We start from the raw sequence: 26,648 nt of genomic DNA, 5'->3' as shown, positions 1-26,648 counted from the left end.
TAATACTTTATTAATCCCGTAGGGAAATCACAGACAGGGATCAATTTTTAAGTTGTAGTTCACAGTGGAGGGAACAAACTTTGTCTTAGCGATCAAATATTTAAAAATAAAACTTTGCAATTGCCGTCAGTGACTGTGGGGGTACTTAACATAAAACTATTGCTTTAAATGAAATGCTTGCATATATCGTTGTGATGACACACCCAATTTCCTCATTGAACAGCATGAACATTGTGACTTTTTGCTTAGGAAAATGCTATCAGCTACCAGATTTCAAAAGCAATAGCAAACATTTGCTTCCATGCCAGAAATGTTCATTTCTAGCCTTGATATACCTGAATACATCAATAATCAGGTTAACTTAAGACAAAAAGTCAGTTCTTTATGTACAGGAGGATAAATACAGCTGTTAAAAGGTTAAATTCTTCCATTTAGTTGCATTATGATTGCATGACCTGGACTCCCATTGATAAAAGGCATAGCAAACCTCAGACACTTTAAGAAATGAGTTTTCAATTGATAACAGTCCACAAATAAGTATCACTGTGGGTGGGCAAGTGGGAAGCCATAGTTCTGTTTATATACCCTTAAAGACCTGCTCTACAATGTCAGAAATGCATCCAGGATTAGGAGTGGTTATAGGCCAAATTTGCGTGTGTGTACATGTTTGGGCCAAAAGGTTTTCAAATGACATACTATACTTTGTATAGTTTCTATAATCTTGTCTTTGCTCACTTGTGCAGCTTTGACATTCTTACATGGCAAGTATCACATAACCTTTTCTAAAAAAAATAACTGAAACAAAGATAATGTCCAATCAAAGGCATGCAATAACAACATGTTCAAATTTATATAGCTAAGAAATAATCAATATCATCACACAGTACAACAAATAATACCCTGTTTCTTTTCAAAAATCATATTACAAATCTAGTAACTTTTATTTTAACACTGTCTTTGCCTTTAGTGTTCTTCAGTACACAAATTTCAGGACACAAATTAAATTATTCAATTGAATGCTATAATTACCCTAAAGTTATAAGAGACTTTGCTCTAAATTTGAAAAATGTAATGTTGTTCAGCATATCAATTATACAACCAATAGGATAGACGGATAGTGTTATGGAAAGTGTATGCAAATTGTTACATATTTTTTATTCTAACACATTCAAACACCCCATAGCAGTGACTCACCACACATTAACAGTTTTACGCACAACATCATTGTAGACCATAAAACACTACCAAATTCCTGTCATCGATAATTTTACAAGATGTACTTGCAAGGTAACTTTTGAGTGAGAGGACCAAATGTTTCTCTTTATACAGTCCTGACTTTAGCTGTCTATAAATCAGAATTATTAAAGCCTTATGATAGCAGGAATTCAAAGGAATTTAAGTGACTATTTCAACCACGAACCATGATGACTGAAATACCTGGATAGGCATTTTTATTGGCAAACTCAGGAATAACATTTCAGGAAGGAACACATTTTTGTGTTCAGACTTCTTCATATCAGCATAACATATATTTTTGATACAACAGCATCAACCAAAGCTGGTAAAAATGCCATGTGATTAAATTCTCTCTACCACATACAGTAGCTCTCCATTTTTAAAAAAATATTGGATATATCTACTTAGTAACTAATTGTCATAGTTATATAGAAAAAGCAATCTATAGTTTTGATTAAAGTTTTTTTAAATTATTTTAAATGCTAAAAGTTCATAGACTTGATGTTTGTTAGTTGAAAACGATTTCAAAAACAACATTGTGAATTAAAGTAAAACAAAAAACTTAATTTATGTATGTACTTTAAAGGCAAAAGCACTTGGGGACTTTCAAAAACACAAGGCAGTGTTTTAGTTAAATTATACTGTATATACATAAGATAATGTGTTACGGTAACAAGAAAATGCATATTGTGTAAACTGCCAAACATCAACTATAACCAAATCTGAGATAATAAGGTGCATATTGAAATATATGGTTTTCTAATAAATCAATCACTTGGGCTTATCAACATATGTACATTTGAAATTATGCCCTCCCACTATTTTCAAAAACTACACAAATGCTATGGAGATAAGATGGTCAAAGACCTTGAGCAATGTAAACAATTACAAGTGCAATTACTGCACTACAATAAGCAAAGTTGGATAAGATTTTGTGTACAGAGAGATGTGGATGGATATGAGCAATGTCAAAATCCCTCAGCATTAACAGGTTCCAATACTTTGAAAGTATCCACTGGGCAACAAACATAAAACATGTTCAGAATTAGATAGATCAAGGAATAGAATGACAGGAGATGGCAGAGAAATGTTAAGGAAGTACGTACCCTTGATTGACAACAATTCCTTGTTTCTACTAGCTGCTTAGATCTACTACCACTAGCTGCACACATCTCCTACACAGGCTATGCTAACGAACACATAAGGACTGCCTATGTTGCCAGTACATAGTCTCCCTACATCTAAGGTCAGACAGGGTACTGAAACTGTAATAATGATAATCATGATAATGATGATAATAATAATAATAATCTCATTAAGACAAATACAGTTGTACATTCCGATTGTAATCAGACATCTTCAGGATTAAAACTTTTTGCTGACTTTCATTTGTCACTTATTATAATGCTGCATTCTAGTTTACATACAGTTACTAAACATTTTTTGGCTTCAATTCTTTATTTTATGAATGTATGTACATTCAAATTTTAAAAAAGCACATCATATTCTGTATAAGCTCTGAATGGACATTCATATATCAAGCAATGCTCATTATTTTCTCTCTGTGAGAGTAAGCTCTCCATATCTCCATTGCAATAATGGTTGTAATAGAAGTAGTCTTTCTTAATTATCCGTCCATCCATTTTCTAACTATTCATCCAATTCAAGGTTGTGGGGGAGCAGGAGCCTATCCCGGCAAGCAAGGGGTGGGACATTGGTCTACTGCAGGGCAGAGACAGACACAAACACGCACATGCAAAAGGTATTTTATATACTGCAGTACCCTTCTTGACACATCTATTAAGACATGGCAAGCTGAGTGAGAAAGCCACGTGTTGCTGACATACTGAAGAATCCAAGAGCGGTAACCCAGTGTTGGCTCTCACCTTTTAGATTTTCTTTAACATACTGTATAATGCTACTTCTCCCACCGTCAGTCTTGTTTTCCTGAACTGTTTATATTTAAACATGTCAAATTCATCTCTTTCTTATCATCCTTGTTTAGCCACATTTTTGAAATGCCAGAAAAATCATAACTATAATTTTTCAAACAAATCTATCTTGTCTACCTCCAACTGCTCCTATCATTCAAACACAATCACATCCGGGCTTTTAATAGCTTTGCAGTGAAATGTAAAAAGAAGAAATAAATACCACAACAAGTCTGGAGTCTTCTTCAGAAGTGTGACAGCTGCAATGTGTCAGTTTTAAAATGATATTAAATATTAAATGTAAAAGTTATAATGGTATGACTTTAGCAGTACAGCACTGCTCAACTGACAAACCTTCTTTGATTGATGAATGAAGTATAGTTTGTATCAAAGTGTCGTATTGCGAGGTACGTGTCGACACATGATACCGAGGCTCTAAGACTGTATACAGGCGAATCGCATGTGGTGCAAGTGATATTTTTTAAGTTTAACAGCCATAAAAAAGAGACATGATGGCACAATGTTTGCATCTGTGGGGCCCTAGGTTCAATCCCGAAATTTTGTATGTTCTCCCCATGTTTGTGTGGGTTTCCTCTCAGTGCTCTGGATTCCTCCCACAGTACAAAGACACACTAGTAAATTCATTGGCTTCTGGGAACACTGGACCTTTTGTCGGTGTGTGTCTGTGACGGACTGGTGTCCCATCCAGGGTGTATCCTGCCTTGCCCATGTTGCTTGGAAAGATAGGTTCTGTGATCCTGAACTGGATTAAGCAGTTAGAAAATGGATGGATGGGCATAAAAAATTAAAAATGGAAAACAGATGAAAAACACTTGTTCACCATCAACAATGCCTGACTGGGTAAGCTGACTATGCACTTTGAGACAAACTCAATTGGGTTTATAGTATCAATAATAATATGCTGAGGCCTGTGATGTGTGTGTTTGGGGGAAGGGGCAGTGTATGGTAAACATTTTATATTTATGTATTGTAAGTGCGTTAAGGGATGGAAAAGGTTGAGAAGCACTGTCTTGATAGTTAAGTTTATTGCTGCATTTCAGCGGGACATTCATGTTTTCTTAGAATTATAGTATTGTTTCATAAATATCAGGATAAAAATCCCAAAGTCAAAATGTCAACAGAAGATCATCTTAAGCTTGTTGAATGTATCCAGTTCAATGGCCTAGACCAAGGGACCCATTGCTGCTCTGGCTGAGACTCTACTCAATGTTTTACATTTACTGCAGTGCGTAGAGCTCACTTTAAACATACTTCATTTGGTTCAATGGCAAAGTGTGATGGATCTATGTTAATAAATATGTACTATGTGTACATGACAATATAACTTGTAAAAAGATCTACCTTTTTTGTCAAACATAAAATACATGTATACTGTATACAGCCACAACTGAAAACGTCTGCCACTTATGGAGAAAGCTAATGAGTTATGTGCTTTTATGGTTATTGTAATTTATGGTTATTTTAATTTATGGTTACTCTCAGGACTCAGTTGTTATACTTGCATTGGGAAGGTAAAGGCCTGTGAATCAACACTTGATATATGGGTTAAGTGAATGTGAAGATGCAATTCGCTGGCATGCAGCTGTGAGATTTTACTTTCATATTATGCCAATTGAGAAAACAGGACTAAAAACCATGACAAGAACTTTGTTGGGTTTAATCCACATAAATCCTGTTCTCTCAAAATAGCCTCATCATTGTGTCTTGTGTTTTACTGGCATGCAACACATTTCCTTATATTATGTAAGGAGTCCAATCCACTCCATTTCCCTAATAAAGTAACCATACCTCACACAAAAGGCATCGTTTCTGTGGGAAATGTATAGATTATCCTGCCCAATGCTCAATAAAGCTGGAAATTGATTACATTTTGCCAGGGAAACATAATTCCAGGATGTTGCTTTCCTCTCTAATCTGAGGACTGCCTTCCAGAGCTGTTTTCACAGAACTTTCAAGCAATTATAAAACAAACACCAGATCTGCTTTCAGATAATATCAGGAGAAGCTTTGCCACCATGGTACAAGACCCCCTCTCCTTAAACAACAAGCAAACGCTTTCTGCAGGAAACAGAACAAGAGATATCACAGCAGCCATCCAGGGGCTTGAACCATTCAAAAACATAAAGCCTCACTCACCCATTGTTAAGCGCCTGAAATGTATCTATTAAAAGTTGCAACTATGCTTGCAATACCAATGTGTTTCAAAGGCTCTATGTCTATCTGATACTCCAGCTGTACTAACCAAATTTAGTATATTTTGCTTAAAACACACCACTGTTTTCTCAAACACTACTCTTTTAAATAAATATTTAAACTTATTTAAAAATTAAATACATATATACAGAAAACATTGGAAAGAAGTGTTATAAATGAGAATGTGCAATTTTTTGTGTTAAAACCTAAATAAAAGAACAATCTGAACGATAGAATGTCAGACAAAAGACATGGATATTAAAGTACTGTGAACACACTACAAGGTTGAATCTTACATCTCAAGATTACTTGCTTAACATGCTTCAAGAGGGATGTGTGGACCGACTGTTATTTTCCAGGGATTATAAAATCAGATGGCCTGTTCAAGCAACAGCATCATGAAACATATGCACTGTGCTATACAATGTAACTGCAGGAAATACATTTTCATGGAGACTGACAGTGGACCCCGAATATGTTAAATTGTGTAGCATATTCTTCCATGCATGTGAGTTACTACACACAAATGACAGTCGCACTGCGACAGTGTAGCAACCTCTTGGGCGTACAGCCTTTGCCAAAAGGGACATGCTCTCCTATTTTCACAATGTGGGTGTTTGAACATGTCAGCTAACTTTATAAAGCACTTTGTTCTCAGGTCACAAGAGCCAAAGAGAAGACTCCGCTAGAGAAACACTCACCTCTCTTCTGCATAAAACTGAAGAGATCATCCAAAAACTCTTTCCTCTTTTCATCATCATCTAGCTCATACAACTGAAAGAAAAAAAGAGAAATCTGAGTTAGTCGGGGTCTTATCCTATCCCATTATAAGAGTTTTGAAAAAAGAGGATTCCTCTCTTAATAATTAGACCTAGGGACAAAAATGACTTAACAGAACATGTACTGTATGCACAGCACCTGAAAAGCATGTGGTTTAACAATCAAAAAGTTTTTTGGGTTTTTTATTGTTCTTATTTCTGTAATTGTATTGTGAATGTATGGTGAATCCCATTCCTTTATTATTGGGACTTTTAAGCCTGGAACAACTACTGTGCTTTTAAAGAAAATCTAAGGGAGTTTAATTGATATTGTAAATATCATTTTTTTTTGTAATTAATTAAATGTGTTTGTGTTTCTAAATCTAAATTACTTTAGGGTTAGTGTTAGGGTTTCAAAATAAGAGCTAGCACTTTTTCTTTTATAGCATTTGTGAAATTAATAAATATTTTATTATTTAAAAAAACATCATACTAAAAGCACTTAAATAATTTAAGGTATTCATTTGATGCTCTAAATGATTTAACAATAACATAAAGGTGAAACCTAAATTAAATGAAAACCATTTTTTTCAAACGCTTTCACACTAAGAAGCTAGTTAAAGATAAAAGAAAGAACCATTACAATAAAAGGGTAAATAAAAGTTAAAATCATCATATTTGCATGGCTCTTAAAAAGATGTCCATTGTGCTAGTCTTGATAAACGATTGCAGTTAATTTAAATTTCATAACTTTGCAGTGCGATTGGACCCATGTAGATTTAATGCTGAAACACTGCAATTATTCATTTTGCTATCGTATTTATAAATAATTTTAAATTCTTTTGACTAGATTAACCAATTTAGGGGCTTTTGTGATTTATGTTTAAAAACATATAACACATACTTTTTAATCTTTTAATGAATTGCCTCATACAATGTACTGTTTAAAAGCATACAGAGTATAGTATGTGCCTTAAAAAGATTTTTATTGTTCAATACATTCCTACTTTTTATGTACTACACAAAGAGCTTTTCCTTATTCACTTTTGTTAACCCACAATTTGTTTTCTTATTAAATCAATAAAGTAATTTCCACTCAGTCCTGACTTCACAATGAAATAAAAAAGAAAGGCTTTATAGTATTACTTGTAATGACGACTGCTTGTAAATGTTGTTTAGATAGTACAATCTCTACAATAGTACTTGGTAGAGAACTCTATCACACTTAAAATAATGTCTTATTAAATAACTTCAATTCTCTGCACACATGATGGACGTAATATTTTTATTACAGCAAACATACCACAAAGACTGATGTAAAAGTCATGTCACAACTATAATACAAGGCTGTATTGCCCTCTCTTACAGTATGTTGCTGGGGTTTGTGTGTTTTTTCTGGTAGATTTGTTCAAAGTGTGTTTAACAATTTACTCCCTGGAAGAAAAGGCTAACCTGCCCTCTGTCTTTGCACAAGAAAATATTTTAATATACACATCACAATAAGGGTAGCTGGTACTGTATCTGAATGTGAAATAATTGTAGTAAAATATGACATTTGAGCATGAAATATTCCCATTTCCTGCAATTCCATTATTAGCTCTTTAATTAAGAATCCACCACAGTTGCTAAATGTAACAAAGTTGAATGAGGACCTGTGTCAGTATGTATTGGCTGCACAGGAAAAAGTAGAGGTTTAATCCCACACTGAAAAGCAGAAAAAAAGAAACAACATGAAGGCTACTGAAATGTGCAAAAAGCTCAACAGCTGAAAAGCTGTTTCTTCTTTCTACTTTTTAGTAGAAAGACATTTAGTTGTTTTTTATGTATTTAGTTCCAAATTCAAATAATTCGAAATATAAGTGTAAAATTTAAACTACATGTCCTGAACATTTTAAACATTTTTTCCCTGATCATTTTTAATTTGATGCATGTTATATGTACAGGTACTGTATCTACACATTTCTGAAAATGTAAAAAAATGTGAAAGATCCCTGACACCTCAGACACATTTATTCAAATATTTAAACCCATTCATTACCTAAAGTCAGAAAAGAAATTAATGCAGTCACATTTATTTAGGTGATGGAACCGTCTCATTCACACACAATTCTTTAATAGAACTGAAAATGTCAATACTAAAGGCCATCTAATCATATGAGTAAATATAACTGCAACATTACTCATCACTACTTTGTTGTTCTGGAAGAAGAACAAGGAGAAAAAAAATACTTTCTTCTTCTGCATGCTTTCTTCATGCTGTTTTTCTTCTGAAAACAAGTGTTCTACTGCTGATACAAAAACAGATACATTTTTCAGAGCTAAAGTAGAAAAACTAGTAAAATTGGTTTACATTCCAAAACATTCAGCACAAGTGGTAACTTCAAATGCTTTTGTAACCTACTGTAAGCCACCATAACCTTCCAATAAATGGAGCTTAAAAGAACATCCTCTACCAAGCATACTGTAGTGAAACCACATTTCTTAAAAACATCAGGATATATATATATATTACAAGCACAATGCCCTGCTTGCATTTATGCTTTGCAGAAAAAATATTTATTTTTTATAATTTTTGTTTAGATTTGTCTTTAGATTTCAATTTTGATTAAAAAAAATAGATTATTTCATAGCACAGCACCATTCTAGCACACCTACTAACCAGGAGAGTGAAGTTGCTCTGTTTTTCCAAAAGGTTAAGCTAATAGATAAACAATTCAGTAGATGAGCTATTTTCAAATGCAATAGGAACAGTGCCCAGCAGCAATGGATAGAAATCAGGGCAGTCTTTTCCTAACACCACAGTGCTCTCTCAAGACAGTATAGAGTGATGCCAGAACTGCAGGAAAAGAAAATACCGGCTGGATTAGCAAATGTGTCACTAATGAAACACATGACAGGAAAATTAGAAAGGCCTGATGATTCAGGTTTCAGGCATGGAGACAGGTAATGTATGAATGAAAATTTGAATAAAATAATTTATGAAACATTTTATTGTTTTCTTTCTTACAAATATAAGAATCACAGCTGAAGAACCACTTTCACGATAATATGTGCATGTTGTTTAATTCCCGGGGGGGAGGAACTTGTTTCATTTCATGCTAAAGTAGATTTTTTTTTATTTTAGAGATTACTCTGATGTCCATCATCTTTCGTGCAAGATGAATCAGTTTCATGAGAACAATACAGGAAACATTTATGGCACAACCTTATGCAGAAGCCACAGTTTCCTACTTTAGAAATAGGTTTTGTCATGCAAACATCCCACGCTGACATTTACATTACAAACATCAGTTATTTTGGGTAGTTATACAGCTAAATGTTGACACATGAAAAAAAAAATGAAATTTGGATTAGATGTTACAGAACTAAACGTCCAACAAGTGAACTAAACTTATTGTTTCTGATCCTCCAATACAAAACGTTTTTTCAAGCACCAAATACAGCTACTGTGCCATTAAAAACTCATTTTAATTGAAGTGTTTTAGTTCAATTTTCTTTGCCGAAATTGTCTCTTGTGAGATCTGCAAAAAGAATAAAAAGGTTTAATCCAATTGAAAAAAGGATGGTATGTGCTCTACCAAACATATTGTTTAAATAAATATTAAAATTCAGTCCTGGTATGTAAATCATTGTTCTCTGAAAATACAGTTGTTTTAAATGTGTAACAATCTTCTAATGATAATAAAGCGTTGACATGGGTATAACAACAGATAAAGAAAATGTCATTTTAATTATATTTGTGGTAACGAGCAGTTTTGAGCAATCATTTGTATTTGACAAGTAAGTAAAATATTACATTTAACTATGTTAATATAAAAATTCATATGAAACAAAGTAAACTAATTAGAAATATTACAATAAATACTGTTTAAATGTCACTGGAAACATTCAGAATAAGAAAAAAATAACATATAATCATTGGTACAACTATGAAATTAATAAAATTAAATTATTATTACTGTACTGAATGCCATCCAAACAATTTTTGAATATAGGGATTTGTCTTCCCTGAAACTGGTGTTTAAGACCTTAATGTATTTTTAGAAAATTAAATATGAATGTATTTTTAGACAATTAAATTTGAGAAAATTAAAATACACCAGTTTTTCCTAATATGTGACACAATTTTTATTGGAATAACCATTATGTGTTTTTCCACCTTTCCACATGGCAGGTTCTCAATCAGACAAAAATGCACTCTGACATGGAGTCACTGTGCCTTTTACGGTGAGCTGCTGGCTGAGAACTTCACTCTTTGACGGAAATATGTTACTCTCAGCTCAGTTCCAATAAGTCACCAGCCATGTAAACAGGCCTTCTGATCAATACAGGAAAAAAGGGGATGACCTTTGGAAACTGCAGGGCACGAGAAATGAGGCCCCAGAGATAATAACTGAACATTTAGGAGTATATTAGCTGCCATCAATCTCTAAGAACCGAAGCAGTTCGATACCAGAGTAGCTTTAGAACGAGAAGACATGGAAAAGTCGGTAGGCGAATGCATTTACTATAGTTGAAAACAGCAGGACTCTCAAAAATCATGACCTGGAAATAAACTGCTCTAGAACAGCACAAACAGGTCACTCACTGGAAGCAAAAATAATATTTTATAACACCTGAGTTGTATTTCATAATTTTACATTTAATAAGAAACTGTAATTTTAAGAGGAACACTTAAAGAAAGCACCTCAATTTGTGTAGCACTTTACTTGATAGATGACAGTTCTACTGGAAGCTCTAATAGATTACTGAAGGTTTGCACAGAATATATCACTAAAATAACACTTGATTCAGTATATTTTCACAATGTAAATGTAAGCACAATTCATATAAAAGGGGAACAAAATCACTTCTGTACTGTTTCAGCTTAAAAGCAGAAATTATTCTATGATAACATCCATATACCATATGTGATTATAATCGTATTGTAATCATGAACAAAAACCAATTGCTACAGTGTTTAACCATTTAATACAAGCTTGTGACTTCTGGAAACCTTCCATGTTGAACAGTTGAAATCCAATTTTCAGTTTGTGAAAATAATACTAAAGGTTAGAAAATTGGTTATGTGGAAGTTAAAACAAAATGTACATACTGCAATAAAATATCAATCCCCAAATACGTTCACTCTTACTAAACTATCACAGTTATGCTGCACTTTTTCACCATGCAATACTGTACCACACTTCTGACTCCAGCCTACATACTGCTGGTTTGCTCTGCTCAAATAATCATAAATACTCTGTATCATGAAGACAATACTGTTTCAAATCAAAGTATTGTTGTTATGTTTGCAATTGCCCCTCATTACAGCAATGTGCATTTTGATTAATTGAATCCTCAACCCTCACTCTTAGAGACCCAGGTCATGGCAGAGTACTGGTCAGAGGTCTCATTTAACCCAAACTTTAGCTGTTTCTAGGCCTCTATGGTTTGAGCTAATTCCCTGTAGCTTACTGTTTTACATGTCAGACATGCACCACAGCAAAGTAAAGCGCATTAATCATTTTTACAAAATAATTAATTGTATATTTTTATTTCTGACTTGTCTACACAAAAAGCAGGAAATGTACAAGTTATCACTGAGATCTTTGAAGGCAAGCCTATTTTGTCCAAAGGTCGCAGTTCATCTTGACAATAAGTATTGTGAACAACCCCTCTGTTCCCTTGTGTTTTGTAGGCTTTAACCTGATTTTCAAGCAGAGCCTGATTTTCTGAAATTCTGAGAAAAACTAATTGAAGGCAACATATTTCCTTCTCTGTGATGTAAATGTAGATTTCCTGAATGCATGATAAGTTATTTTTTGAATACTGGTAATGCACAGCATTGGCATGTTCTAAAAAGGACGCATGACACCTTTGAAACATACTTTCTATCATGACCTCTCAGGTAGCCTGAATTGTGAAGAAAATGTAATTAGGAGTCTCAGTCCACGTCAGTCATAATACCTTACGCCCCATCGACCACTAGTGTCATTAAATATTTACAGAGATACTGTATTCATCATGTGTTTGTTTTATGCTTCAGCACTGGCAAAAAACACAATACAAGAGAAATATGAAAGCTGCAAAAAATGAAACTGATGTATTGAATTGAATGAACTATTGATTAATTCATTAGCAATATGAATTAATTGTTTAATTAACAATATGAGTTAATCGATTGGCTACTAACTACAGTTAAATGTCAACTAAAACAACAATAGAAATATATGTCCCGCAGCGAATGAAGAAAAAAATGATCAGTTATAGTTAGAATATCATATTGTTGTATTGTTGTATCACTTTTCTGTTAATGAGAACATATAGCCTAATGCTACGCCAGTGGAGTTAAAATCAAGTAAGAAGAAAGGCAAAAACTTATTTAAGGTAGATTTCTGTTTCATATTAAGAGAATTGAGCTTAACAGCAGTTTTTAACTTTGTGTTTTAGGACATGAAGCAGGTAGTGAAATGGAGATGAGATGGGGTAAGGGAGATGGTGAAGCTTGGGACAGGTGTTTACTACAGGACTTCAGTGGTGTTAAATGTGCAGAGGCACTGACTTCCTGAGACAGTAACTCTTGGCAGTCAGGGGTCAGTGCACTCAAGCAACTTCAACCATTTCCTTTTCTTCCTCCTATGGTATCTCTCTCTCTGCCACTCATACTATTTTCAGGTTTACTTGACCTGACGTCACACCACAACATAACTCTGGAAGGTAAAATAAGTAGTACTTACAGTAAGTACATGCATATGTTAAATATCTGGGTTCTAAACAACGAAATCAGCAAAAAAAAATCACGTAGGAAGGACTCTCTTTCATTAATATACCTGAATACAATACATGTATTCATGTATCGAATACATGTTTGGAGGCAAAATTCCAAGAATCCAGAAAACTAATCATTTGGTAACTAGTAAAACTCTTGAGTCAGCCTCTGCCTCACCCGTAGTGACCACTGTTTTTTTTACTGTTCCAATAGCCAACTTTACTTTATTTTGATTAAAATAGCCTGTGAAAGGGCAACATATAAAATGCTGCATGAAATTAAAGTAAACTGAATGCATGAAATTGTCACAGCCAATACTCAGTAGAGGGAGCTCTTCACAGTCTCAGCATTTTTCATATAAGTGAGTGAGGGATACTAATTGCTACTGTACCTGTGGCCATGGTGACCTTCTGCTATTCACCAATTTTATCCTAGAAAGAGTCGTGCACTATGAAGAAACACAAGTGCCAGTGAGAAATAACTTACTATTCACTTTTGTCTGATGGAAGAATAGAAGAGAATTATTGTGTATTACATAAACAACACAACCACACCAGCTACATTATGAATGATCATGACTATACTGTAAAACACTTACATTTTCAAAAGTCTTTTCCCTTTTGTAGCAAGATTTGTTATCCCTGCAATCACATTTTATGAAAAAAGAAAAAAGAATTGATTGGGAAAACTCGTCAAAATACCCACATCTTCATAACATTATGCTAATATTCTATCCAGATAAAACATAGGCTGAAGATATTTGTATTAAAATGTTGCTTACACTGACTGTTGCTGGCATAAAACAATAAACTAGGTAGTCCAGAACATTTTTGGAAGTAAATATGCTTTGTGTACTGTATGTTCTGTGTACATAACCATATTAAGCTCACAATTATTTAGGGACTAGGTTCTAAAATGAATCCTGGTCCCATATTAAGTAATTGCAAATCTGACACGGAGCAACCATGATACATAACTGAAACTCATGAAGAAACCTGTACAGAAACATGTAATTGTACCTTCTGTCAGGATAATTGGGTGTCACGAAAATTCTTAAAACATTATTCATCTCTTTGTTTAAAACTATGTGGAGGGAAAAGAGCGTTGCTATGTTTCCTTTTTACAAAATACCAGAATACATTCCTTTTAAAAGACAAAAGGGAAAACAAACAAAATATGAAGGTTATTGCCAACATTCATATTTTACGAAGAAGTTTGAGAAAGGTCAGAACATCAGTTTGTCTGTGATATTACTCTGAACTGTGTTTTTACCTTAGGGAGTGCCTAGTTCACTGCACATTATGGGCAGAGTGGCCACAATGTAAAGAACTGTAGATATTGAACTTAGAAATTATGTCTTTTCAATCAGTCTCTGACTGTGTGACCTTAGTTTTTGTATTTTTTTCCTGCCCTTTTTACATACAACAGTCCCAAAAAGTTTTTTTTTTAAAATAGAAACGTACTGTACCATTACGTACTATTACGTAATCTGTCACCTTCCTGATTTTCTTGTTGCTGAAAAAATAGCTAATGTTGACATTAAGTCCTTGAAATTATTTTATAGACCAACAATGCCATACGAAAAAAACAAGATTTTATTCACTAAATGTCCGAGATGGAACAATTTATAATACAACACACTAACTGCAGGTACTATTCTGTAGCATGTATTTTTACACATTTCCAGTATGTCCCGTTCGTGTTTTTAGGAGCCCCAAAAATATCCTAGATCTGATTCCATATGCCTTTATCAGTTTTTTTCTCTGCTCAGATGTAATTTACTAAATAAATCAGATTCCAAACATTCTATATTTCTGTCTTCTGCGGCCTGATGCAAACATTCATATGTCTGTAGTCCTAATTATTTTTTGCATACCTATATAACTGACCATTTATTCTGACACCTGCTTTTAGCAGGAGTGGTTCCTTCAGTAGTACTTTGCAAGTTCTAGTATGTTAACAAAGTGAAACAGCAGTTTTAAATTCCACTTTAAAACTGTCCTTGCCTTCCACTGTTCTTGCCTCTTGAAGTTATTTCTTTTGTTGCTGTTATTTAATTAACATCCACAATGTACAACAGTCACATATTGTTCCAGTCACATTTTTCCATTCAGGTTCTTCTGTCAGAGAGCAGACTGAAAGTGTGTTTTTTTTTCTTGTTGTTGTTCAGAAGAACTTTTAATTCAGAGCCCCTTCATGAAATATAATAAAAGGGTTACATTTTTGTTTGCTTTAAACCGAATAACACCTCAGTGTCAGAATTATCCCAAGGGCAGAATGCCTTACTTGCGACCACCAGTGGTCCAAAAAAACTGACAGGAGGATTAATCAAGCCCAATTTCAGTGGCTGATGGCTCAACGTGTGTGGTATTATCAAAACAAGCTCACTGCAAGGTCCAGGGAGGCTGTCATAGCAGATGTGAGTGCACTTGTGCAGCAGAGTAAGAGAGAGAGGGAGGAGGAGTTAATTAGAGAACACCCACGCCTGCTTTAGCTGGCATGAATCCAAGTGGCAGAGTGCCAACACTCAATTCCCCTGCACGCAGCTTCTACAAGGGAGCTGACATAATGAGATGTGTAAGTTAATACGAAGCAGCGATCTTTGTCTCTCCTGATGAAGCGCTTGTAGTAATGGGATTTGCTGGGTACTTGAGCTGATAGACTGGATTAAGTGGCAGTGAGTTGACCGCATATTGGCAGAGCTAAGTGTTATTTTAGTGCTACGGCCCTAGAGGAGCACCAGTTCAGTTGTTAAGTCAAGCATCGCTGATTTCCTTGGCGAACGTTGCGAGCTTCTAGTGTACAGGCACGCAAGCTGTTATTTTGCTACCTCTGCTGTTTCGAGCGTATAAATTGCATAACAGCAAAAGAGAAGAAAAAATGTATATCTTTGTCGAGAGCCTACCCAAAAAGAATTTCTCTGAACGCATCTGTCACATCTTGAAAGTTTAATACCTTACTTAAGCAAATAGGCAGAAACAAATTTATGTACATAAATTTGTATAAGCCATATTTACAGAAAGGCTTTGTACACTTTATTGTTTATTGTTTATGGCATGCATTACTACATACTGTACGGTACAAAATGTTGTAACGAAACCCACTTTAACATTAACTGACTAAAGATAAGTGATCTCTTCCATTTGAAGTGATCATTGCCAATTTTTCTTTTGACAAGTCAAAAAATGTCAAGCTGTGTATTACTTTGTGTGTCTTTTTAATAGTCAAATTTAAGCTGCCTCAAATCACATAATTTAATTACTTTTTTAGCTGGGCTTGGTAAATTAATTAATATACATCTCCCGAGAATGAGAGCCAGAAATTTATTCAGTCAAGTGATAATGATCAAGGGGAGAACTTGCTTCTAAACTGAAACTAAATTTTCAACATTCAGAAATAAACTGAATGAATGTGAACACAGAGAGAAACAAACTCCACACAGATAGCACCCCAGATCTGGACCCCAGCACTGTGAGACAGCAATGCTGACCACTGTATACTAATATTGCAAAACCAGTTCTTATTGGTACCAGTAAGATAGACTCAATACCAGTAGACTCACGGGTTATTCCTCATCCTTTTCACAAAGCACAGACCTTACTAACATCAAACTGGAATGATATAGCTAGAACTGCCTAGAATTAGACTTTCTTTAACCATAAAGAAACTGTACTATAACAGGTGTTCTACATTTTACATTTAGCCTATAATTGTTTTTGTACTTTTCTCCACAACTGCACAACTAAAGGTACTATCAATAATGTTTCTTTATTAGCCCTATACAATTTCTTGCATTAGGAATTCATCTTTTCACATACCCCAGCTTTTCTCCATGGAGACACAAACACACAGACAGGGAGAGAAGCTTGGGATCAGAGCACAGGGTCAGCCATTGTACAGCACCCCTGGAGCAGTTAGGGTTAAGGGCCTTGCTCAGGGGCCCAACGGAGTAGGATTCCTCTGCCGGCCACAGGATTTGAACCAGCAACCTTCCAGTCACAGGCGGAGATCCTTAGCCACAGAGCCACCGCTCCGCCCTGAAGCGAGGTGAGGGTGGCAGGTGCTTTCCCTGATATACAGGACAGGACAGGGCCTTACAAAAGTATTCAGACCCTTCTGTAGTTCACATTTTGCTGCGTAAAAGCTTGCATTCATTACACGTTGATGTATCAATTCATATTTGCTATCTAATTAAAATGATAGTCACAGATCTGGTGAAGGGTGTAAAAACACTCCAAAGACCCTTAATATCCCATTGATCATGGGTGAAGTCGGTCATTAAAAAATGAAAGACACACAGACACTGCTTCCTGTAGATCGGGCTGCTCCACCAAACTGATGGCTGGGCAAGGAGAAAACTGCTCACGGATACCAATGTGAGGCCAACTGCAATTTTAAAATATCTGCAGAGTTCAGTGGCTGAGATGGGAGAAATTGCCCACAGGTCACACAATAACCTCGTCACTCCACAAAGGGGGCTTATATGGAATGCACAAAAAAGTCACACAACAAAGCACCTAAGTGATACTGCAAACATGTTGACAAGCGGTCAGACAAGACTAAATTGGAACTTTTTGGTCTAATTGTTATATCTGACACAAATCCAGTGCAGTTTGGGGGTGGATAATGACAAGTCAGCGCAACTGAAAGGTTACAAACTCACCATGCTTTGTATCTGCCAACTCCTAGCACACCCAATCACTCACAAATGGAAGAGCACGGACAATTCCTGCACCTTCACCAACAATTCCACAAACAATTCTCTTGTTTAATGAGATAGTCTTTTATTTACTGTGAAATACAATAATGTTACCCACCATATCTGATACATGGATGAACAATACAATTTTCATTCTTTACTACACACAGCCTTTTTCCAAAAGTTATTTTGAATGAATTTTATCCTCGAGAGTGAATATTTTGCATTAGATATAAATTGAAATAACTCTAAGAAACATGGTACTCTTGACTTAACAAATGATTCTAGTCATATACATATACAGTTAGTGTGTTTCTCTAAAGATGTGTAGTGTGCTTTTAGTCGCCTCTTCCATGTCTGAACAAGTTTGTGTCAAACTGAATTAGAGACAATTAGGTGCTGTGGCTGAAATGATATGACAAATGAGAAAAACAAGGACTGATTTGTTGTAGAAAAAATGCTCCCTCAATCTTACATTTGTGAAAGCTTTAGTATATAATTCTGGGTATCAGATGCATTGCGTCAGAAATGTAACATGGGATTGAAAATGGTTACCTCTTCTTTAATCTCTCAAAACACAGGATTCATATGGGAGAAAAATACAACGAAAAACACAACATTCACACTGTATTTATTAGTTCATGAGTTTTGGCTGCCAGTAATAGTATTATTCATAGTTTTTTCATAGTTTGTTGGGATGCTGTGCCCCTGAAATTAAAAGATATATTCTAGAGCAGTGGTTCTCAAACTGTGGTACGTGGAGCACCGCCAGCTGGTACGCCATATGACCCTGGAACTTTGTTGTGTGCGCTGAAAAATTTGGGACGGGTTTTCATATTTTCTTTTTTAAGACATGTTGAATACGCAGCCTACGTACTACGATACAGCGCGCGCTAATACTTGAGTGGACACAGAGCTACAATGTAATTCTATTCCACTCTATAGGAATGCATGCTATGAACGTAAGTGACCAATTGTATTTAAAAAAACTTCTCTCCAGCAAATAGAGAGGTAGGAGAACATGCGTGATTTTGGAACAATGCCAATGTTGTAAACACAGGAATGCATAGAAATGCGTGCCAGGAAAGCTTGATAGATAACAGAAAAATATTTAAGAACTGTTCAAGGTTAATTTGAGAAAAATACAACGAGCGTCTCTGTGTTTTGCTCCCATGCGCATGAAATAAAAACTTCTTTTAACTAATGAGACAGACTCCTGAAACAGGGAAACATGCAAGCTTGCGGATTGCTAAAGTAGGTAAGCACCACACTATTTTTGAAGAACCTTATTTACCCTTGAAAAAAGAGCTAACACGTATTGTGTGTGGAGAAAAAGTTGCTAAACAGCTCGACCTGCTGCCCCCTCTGAAAGACACAATCACTCATAGAATTATTGAAATGGCAGATGATATCAAAAGTACACTTGAAGAGCGCGTTAAGATGAGCAGATGCTTTTCACTGCAATAAGATGAGTCTGTAGTCGATTTGGCCAATTTGCTCGTTTACGTTAGATACGAGTTTGAGGCTACGTCCCATGAGGACTTTCTGTTCTGTAAACCACTACCAATAGGAACTACATGAGAGCACATATTTCAGCTTCTGAATTAATTTATCGAAGAGAATGGCATCGACTGGATAAAATGTGTCAGAATTTGTACAGACGGTGCTAGAGCGATGACAAACCGACACAGTGATGTAGTTGCACGAATTAGAGAGGTTGCTGCAGAAATGTTGCAATGTGTCCATTCATCCACCGTGAGTCCTTTGCCGTCAAGAAAATGTCTGACGATTTAAAATCTGTTAGACTCTGTTGTGAATTGTATCAAGGCTCAAAAATTCAATTCACATCTGCTTTGCTTGACTAAACGGGCAAACCACTCTCACTGAAATGGTGCTTTTTTATTGTTTATTTTTATTTGTTGTTGTTCCTGTTTGAGAAGCCACTTTTAAAGGCGCTATATCAAATAAAGTTTATTATTATAATATGTATTATGTGTGTGTGAGTGTGTGCGCACAAGATGACTTGTAGGTGGTACAGGGATGTTTTGGTTTGATCAGGGGTGGTACTTAGTCCAAAAAGTTTGAGAACCACTGTTCTAGAGAATAATGTATCAAAGTTTGTGTTTTATGGAAATAGAAGGAACTACAATATTTTATAATATTAGATCACTTTCAGAAAAATAACCACTTTGCTTAAAAAGGGAAATGGCTTTATTTTTATTAATTCCTCAGTGATTAAAAAATGTAATGCTTGCATTTTAGCAAGTTACTGCATTAGGACTGATTTATTCAGAATTTAAACAGTTCTGCTTAGAAGTGCAAAACTGCTAAACTGTAACATAAGCAGTAAAGAAGTATAAAGTACTTGAAGGCTAATACTAAGTAACATAACATGAATTACCTTCATCTGTAAATTAAATTAAGTTTAAATAAATGGTATTCACTACTCACAGATATTGCATGTAGTTACAGTTCTGTACTTAAGAGTGTGTGGACTGTCTATTCATGCGGCATGACTGTGAAAGAAACTCATTTGCCAATGGAATGGGCACCATCCATCTTACATCAACATGCAAATAGTGAAATATGGTGCACCATATTGTGAAGGTTAACAATAATCCTGTAGACTGTCTCCAAACAAGAAACAACATGGCAGGTGAAATCCAAAGTGAAATTCAAATAAAATCACAAACTGAATTAAAATGTAATGTCATCCCTGACAACAGAGGCTTTGTTCTGGAAAAGGTCTCTAATTTATCTAAATAGACACATATATCTAAAGGAATATATACTTATAAAATTTACCTAATCTAGTCTTTCATTTACAGAAAAGATATACGCAATATATATTCCATTTCACATTTATTTATAATTCTGCAAAGTTACATGACATTTTACACTCATAAAATGCATGCGTTGTAAATTAAAAGAGTCTAAACATTTACACAAAAATGTACCCTGAAGGCCATTGGATACGTTAAACTACTAAAATCATGGGAGGTAATTCTAACACAAGAGGTTAAGGGTAGTTTTCAAGCTTAATTAAATTCCAGATTAAATGTCCTTGTGTAATACAGTATGAAGTCTAGAAAGTGAAAAATGCAATACAAGCTCCTTGTGGGATACACATTTGAAATTTACCAAATAAGGAGCAAGCACTGAACCCTATAAACACTATTCTTATCTACTCCTTATCTACTTACTACTCCTTTTGTTTGTGTGGCATATGAAAAACCATCACTGATCCCAGTCTTGTAAATATTGTGGACTTACATCTTCTCCACACTGTACCTATGGTGGGCCTTGTATACTTTACATGAGCTACTGGTTAACCCCGTTTAGAGGCCGAGATCTACCAATTTTACAGCACCTGTGACCCCAAATGGATTTAATCTTTGCCCTCATGATTATTAAACTGTCAGCTGACATCGTTCATCCACACATTGTTTTCAGTCTTAAGGCAGGTATTCGAATCCTTGTTCAACCACCCTTGACTGCCGTTCTTTTTTAAAGCTTTGAGATATTCTCACTTCTGCTTTTTAGATTCACTCTTTGCTTATCAGGTAACATCCTATTGACATAGTAACTTAATGTTTTTGCACAACAGAACACAACAGAACAGAACTACCTAATAATGTTTTTGAAAGCTTTTCTAGTGTGATAATACTGACTGCGTATAAAGTGGTGCTTATTTGATTGAGAATGAAAATGCATAATACTCACTCGCTTCAATATTAGGTAAATGAAATTAAAGTTTAATGAATTACATCCTTTGCTGGATTTTTCATTACTAAAAACAAGATTTTTTGTTTCTCAAAACTTGAGATATTGCCTTTTGAAGAAAGTTAAATTTATTTTTTCCTGTTTTTGTTCTCAATATTAATTTCTAGTACGTGAACTGCGTAAGACATAAAAAATCTGAAGGTTCAGACAGGATAACTTAAACATGTTCTCTTTAAGATATGTGATGTTAATTACTTACATGTAAGTTTTGTTGATCATGTTTTTGTCATGTCAAGTGTAAAAGAGACAGAAAAGGTGACAAATATTTTTATATATTACAAAATGTAATTTAGTCATTTAAATATGAATTTCTTCTCGTAGATGATGGAGTAATGTTTTCAACCACATGTAGTGCTGATTGTTTACAAAAACCTCAGATTTCTCTAAGGTTTTTTTAAAACATAAATATGCATCTTGCTGCTCCCAGAGAAAGGAGTTTTTTCTTCATTCTTTGAAAAACAAAATAAACTCAGATTAATAATGGGATCTATCCTTTTGCATAAATATGCAGCAGTGGCGAAAATAAACCCACAAGAGGGGTCAATTACTGATGTCCATCAGAAGAATCTTATTTTATACTTATTGACAAACCACTTCCACTGAGGATTTCTGCACCATATGGCCGATGATGAAAAGGCTCTATTTTGTTGCCAGAGGCTTATTTCTGGATTTCTTTGTTCAGGTGGTGTTTGTCATTAATGGGTCAGCAGTCCCACACAGACAGAAATACATCAAATGACATGTAAAGGCATCCAAATCGTTCTAATGTTTTGGGAATTTCATATTTTTTCCTGTGGACTAAGTGCTTACCAAAAAGACTCCTGTTGTAAATCTTGAAGATCTTTAATGTCATACTAGTATGCCCGTAAATTAACCTCCTTGGAGGTTTTGTGTAAATGTAGCTTTACTGTTCACAGAGGTACATTTTGTATGTTATTCTAATTTGTGTATTACACTGTTGTTAACAAAAAAACTTGGGTTTACCACTGACACAGACTGAAAATGTACAGCACAATGGGTACTCAGATGACCATTTTTTTCACCCCTCTGAGTTTTCTACCAAAAGGCCCCTACAATGAAGTCAAACAGTTATGACAGAAGTTTCACCACATCAGCTGCCACATTCCAAGCAGTAGTGATCTCCGTGTAAGTGTTGTTAAGGAAGAGCAGGAGTTCTCTTTTTGAATTAAAAAAATCAACTGTGGAAGCATATTTTTTCCTAATTAAGGATATGTATTCTGGTAAAAAGTATTCATTTGTTCAAGTGCCTACCTGTTAAAAAATGCTAATAAAGTTGCTGTGATTGCCTGTAATGAAAAGTAAATCTAAATACTAAGGTAATTGAAACATTTCATCGGAGGTACAATCAGTGGCAGTCCAGTATTTGCAATTTCTAAATGTAACGGTCAAAATGCACACCTATTTATTTCATACTCTAATACAGCACTCCAATCATCAAAAACAGACTGATTGATAGGCAATGTTAAGTATCATTAAAAGGAACAGGAAACAGTATTATTTGAAGAGAAAATCAGATAATTTCACCTGGTATAATCTATGAAGGGGAGAATCTGCAAACGGCCTTCAACTTTAAGAACTTTTTTCAGTTAATGCTAATCTGTGCATTCACCTTTCTGTTTTAGAAAGGAAATTCTGTCCACGGACCTGAACAGGTAAACAAATTCATACCTGTATGAAGGTTGATTTGTGTCTTGGTACCAGTTTTTTCATTATCCTTAGTTATTACAACATTGCCAGATTTCCACATGCTGTTTAATCTGTCCACTCTTTAAGAGTATGTGCATGCCTACACTGTTCTGAGACTGATCTGAACCAATGACTGACAGTATCAATGCAGGTTCAGTGTTACACTAAGCTGTATGGCTGAAGGTGAAGATTTAGTCAAGCCCTTGGAACTGCCAATAAGATGGAATAAACAAGACATCTGTGCTCTGTTCCTTGTTTAAAGGATTATTTTCACTTGTCAACTACTGACGTCCAAATGTCACAGGCAATGTATCCACCAGCTAATGCATAACCAAAACCCTGAATAGAAGATGAATGGTTCTTTTTATACATACATGATCTTTCCAAGCAGACACATCTGCTACTCATAAACTGAATTGCTTTGATTTTTTTAGATACACGCTGGCTATTATGATTCAGATACCCTTTACAGCATGACATGGTCATCTTATTTCTGCTTTGCTATGATTATATTAAACCTCCAGCATCCAAATTTACAATAACTTTTGGCTTCCCAAAACTGTTATCCTTGCATTCTGAAAAGAGCCTAAAAAAATAGACAGACATTTTTCAGTAAACGCTTGGAAAGATCTAATGAATTATATATCATGATCAGATGCAGTTTCTTTATGTCCGAGTTCCATCAATAATTCAGAATTACATCTTGTTTCCTGATTTTATTGATGTCTCAAATAGCCGTCTGTCTTTTGTAAGACGAGGGGTGCTACCACTCCCTCGTACATTATAAATGATTATTTAAAGGAAGGTGGGGGAGAGAAAAAACTGAGGACAATTCTGGTAGTTTTTTCATCTTTATATTGTATTTACAGTATATATATTTTGCTGATATATGCTTAATCAAAATGTGCAATCATAATTACTATTATTACTTAAGGACATTGAACACAGAAGATGAAATTAGAGGTTTTCTAACTGCAGTAATTCAGAGAGGAAACATAAAAGGCAGTTGTGAAAAATGTTTTAAAAAATCAAGGTACAAGTAATCCAATAATATGATCACACTCTTTAAAATAGCTAGCTTCAGTTTCTGCAAAATCTGCAGTTATCTGTATGTATTAGTCTACTTCTAGTCACCAGCTACCATATTTATAAAGGTAAATATTCCAGTTCATGAGCCATTTATAGAAGTCTTATTTTGTTGTGGCAAATAACATATAGTATGTGATGTACGGTTGTCAAGAAATGACAAAAACATTCTACAAAAAATGCTTAAGGCATTTTTTATACAGTACATGCTTGCCAGGTAAACATCCAACAACATAACATTAACCAAAACAACTCTACGTGTCTGTATCATTATTGTAAGGAGTAATTGAAAATCCATCAAAGCTTCTCGAATGACTGGGCAGTTCACTCAAAATAGAACCCATAATTACACTTCCTGATTTAAAAGACAGGTGCTTGTGTTTTATTTTTAAAAATAATGAAGATGTAAGGACCTACATGGAAAAAGAATCCAAGAAAATAAGCGGAAAGAGTATTTAAGTAAATCAAAAGAAGAAACATTCACCTAAGAAGTCTAGAAAATCCAGTTTGCAGCTGGCTAAATCTCAATGCATATCAAACAGCAATCATTGCTTTTGGATGGCTATTTTTATGAGCTAAAGAGGATAAATGAATATTAATGTCCACAGTCTTATTCCAATGGCACAGAAAAAAGCATACAGGTATGATAAAGAAACAGTGTGTTAGACTACATAATAAATATTTTGCAACATTGTTTGGGAATATTGTTCTATTCAAATAACTCATCTGATTCAACTAATTAATCACTAAATGGAGATACAGTATAGCACCAGTAATTTTACAATGGGGTTCTTTCGTAAAGCATTTTAACTAGTTTCAACAGGAAAGACATTTTACTGTCCTGTGTAACATTCTTACTTCTTTTGTACAGAAAACATGTTTCGTTCATAAGCTTTAAAATACAAAATATTCAAGAATGAAAAATAATGCAATGCAGCGTAACTACCATGTAGCAGTAAGAATATTGTATGCAAGGAATCAGAGATAAAGGAAATAAGGAATGACACTGAGTAGAGTGTAGGATCAGTGGTGGTTTAATGCTGGCTTTAGGGATTATTTGCTCCCCAGTAGAAATTGCCTTTGAAGACATATTTACTAACAAAGTGGAAAAGCAGAGAATGGACTGTGTTGCTTTCTAGGATACTGGGAGTTTCTTACTACTTTCAGTGGGAGGGTTAAAGGTTAAAATGCCATACACACTAAAGGAACAAGTACAAGACCCTAAGAAGGGTCCATGTTTGTCAAAATATTGTGTTTGTTTCTTTTCAGTGTGGAATTAACTTCTAGTTGTTTCTTTACAGCCTGCATGTTAACACAACTCCCTGCTCTGTCCTCTTTTTGTTTTCACAGAACGTTTCACTATGTAAATCCATGGAAATAATTAAAAAACATTTTATGCACTTCCATGTTTGCTATATCATCATTTTTATATGTATGGACATTTAATACATGAAACATAAATAACTTATTATTTTGTTTACTTGTGGATGTTGGATTTTGAGTAATGTTTTGGTCTCATTTTTACTTGATAGATCATTCATCCCTGATCCAGACTCTACATACTGTAGAGTGACTTTGACTGTGGCATAAGCACTAAATTAATTCAGAAGTAAATTAATTAATGTTGCAGGTGAGCAGGTGACTTATTCTGCTGAATATAACAAAGCACAGAAAAGAACCAATATGCTGTGCCTACCCAGATAACAGTGTATTGCCCTGGTATGTTGGAACATGGACTAAGTCAAAGCAATGTTGTTCACTGTCTGGTGTGTTCAAGGCAATCACTTTACAACCCTGCAAGAAGTTATAGTCAAACAGAATATATCAATGACATGACACAATCTGGAAGACCACAAGTCTCACCGAGATCAACACATCATCATGCTGTTTCGTACTGTTTGTTTTTACACTGCCAGTTCCACTACTTCAGAAATGACAGGCCCCAAAATCCCCCACATCAGCAATTCACCTAAGAGGAGACAGCTAAACAGTCATCGTTCACAGGACAAACAGCCACACGGGTGCCCTGTGCTCGCCACTGTTCACCAACGCAAGATAATCATACCAGAGTATACCAGAGTACTCACCAGTAGTGGAGACAAGTTCCCTTTAGTGATGAATCAATGTTTAGTGGAAACAAACCTGATAGATACCAGTGAGTCCAACAGTCCATTCAAAAAGAAGGACAAAGTGTGTTGGTCTGGACAGGTATTTCACGACACTACATACTGTAGATCCAGATGTTATGGGTTTCTCCTGATGTATAAACATTCCTGCAGGACAATACAAGTCCTAGCTTCTGTGTATGAGAGCATGTGGGCTGTGCCCCATATGGTGATGCACAACAGTGTGAAATACTGTACTTCCGTTGCATCTATTATTATTATTATTATTATTATTATTATTATTATTATTAAGCCACTATGTATAATATATTTTTAGAATTAAAATCTAAAATAAAATAAAAAATTATTATTTATAGG

The 26,648-nt window shown here is 34.9% G+C and overlaps 1 protein-coding gene across 3 annotated transcripts in view; it reads right to left on the bottom strand.

Annotated features, from left to right (window-relative positions):
- arid3c (AT rich interactive domain 3C (BRIGHT-like)) overlaps nt 1–26,648 on the bottom strand; it is a 180,377-nt gene that overhangs the window by 36,876 nt on the left and 116,853 nt on the right. For all 3 annotated transcript variants that reach the window (XM_088629540.1, XM_088629541.1, XM_088629539.1), the window contains one exon: nt 6,083–6,155. In XM_088629540.1, coding sequence (XP_088485666.1) covers nt 6,083–6,155 — 73 coding nt within the window. The remainder of the gene's footprint in view (nt 1–6,082; nt 6,156–26,648) is intronic.

Source organism: Lepisosteus platostomus, chromosome 4 (genome assembly GCF_059453375.1).
Source record: "Lepisosteus platostomus isolate fLepPlt1 chromosome 4, fLepPlt1.hap1, whole genome shotgun sequence".
Lineage (NCBI taxonomy): Eukaryota > Metazoa > Chordata > Actinopteri > Semionotiformes > Lepisosteidae > Lepisosteus > Lepisosteus platostomus.
The sequence above is the reverse complement of the archived record's forward strand: the minus strand, read 5'-3'. Positions and strand labels throughout refer to the sequence as shown.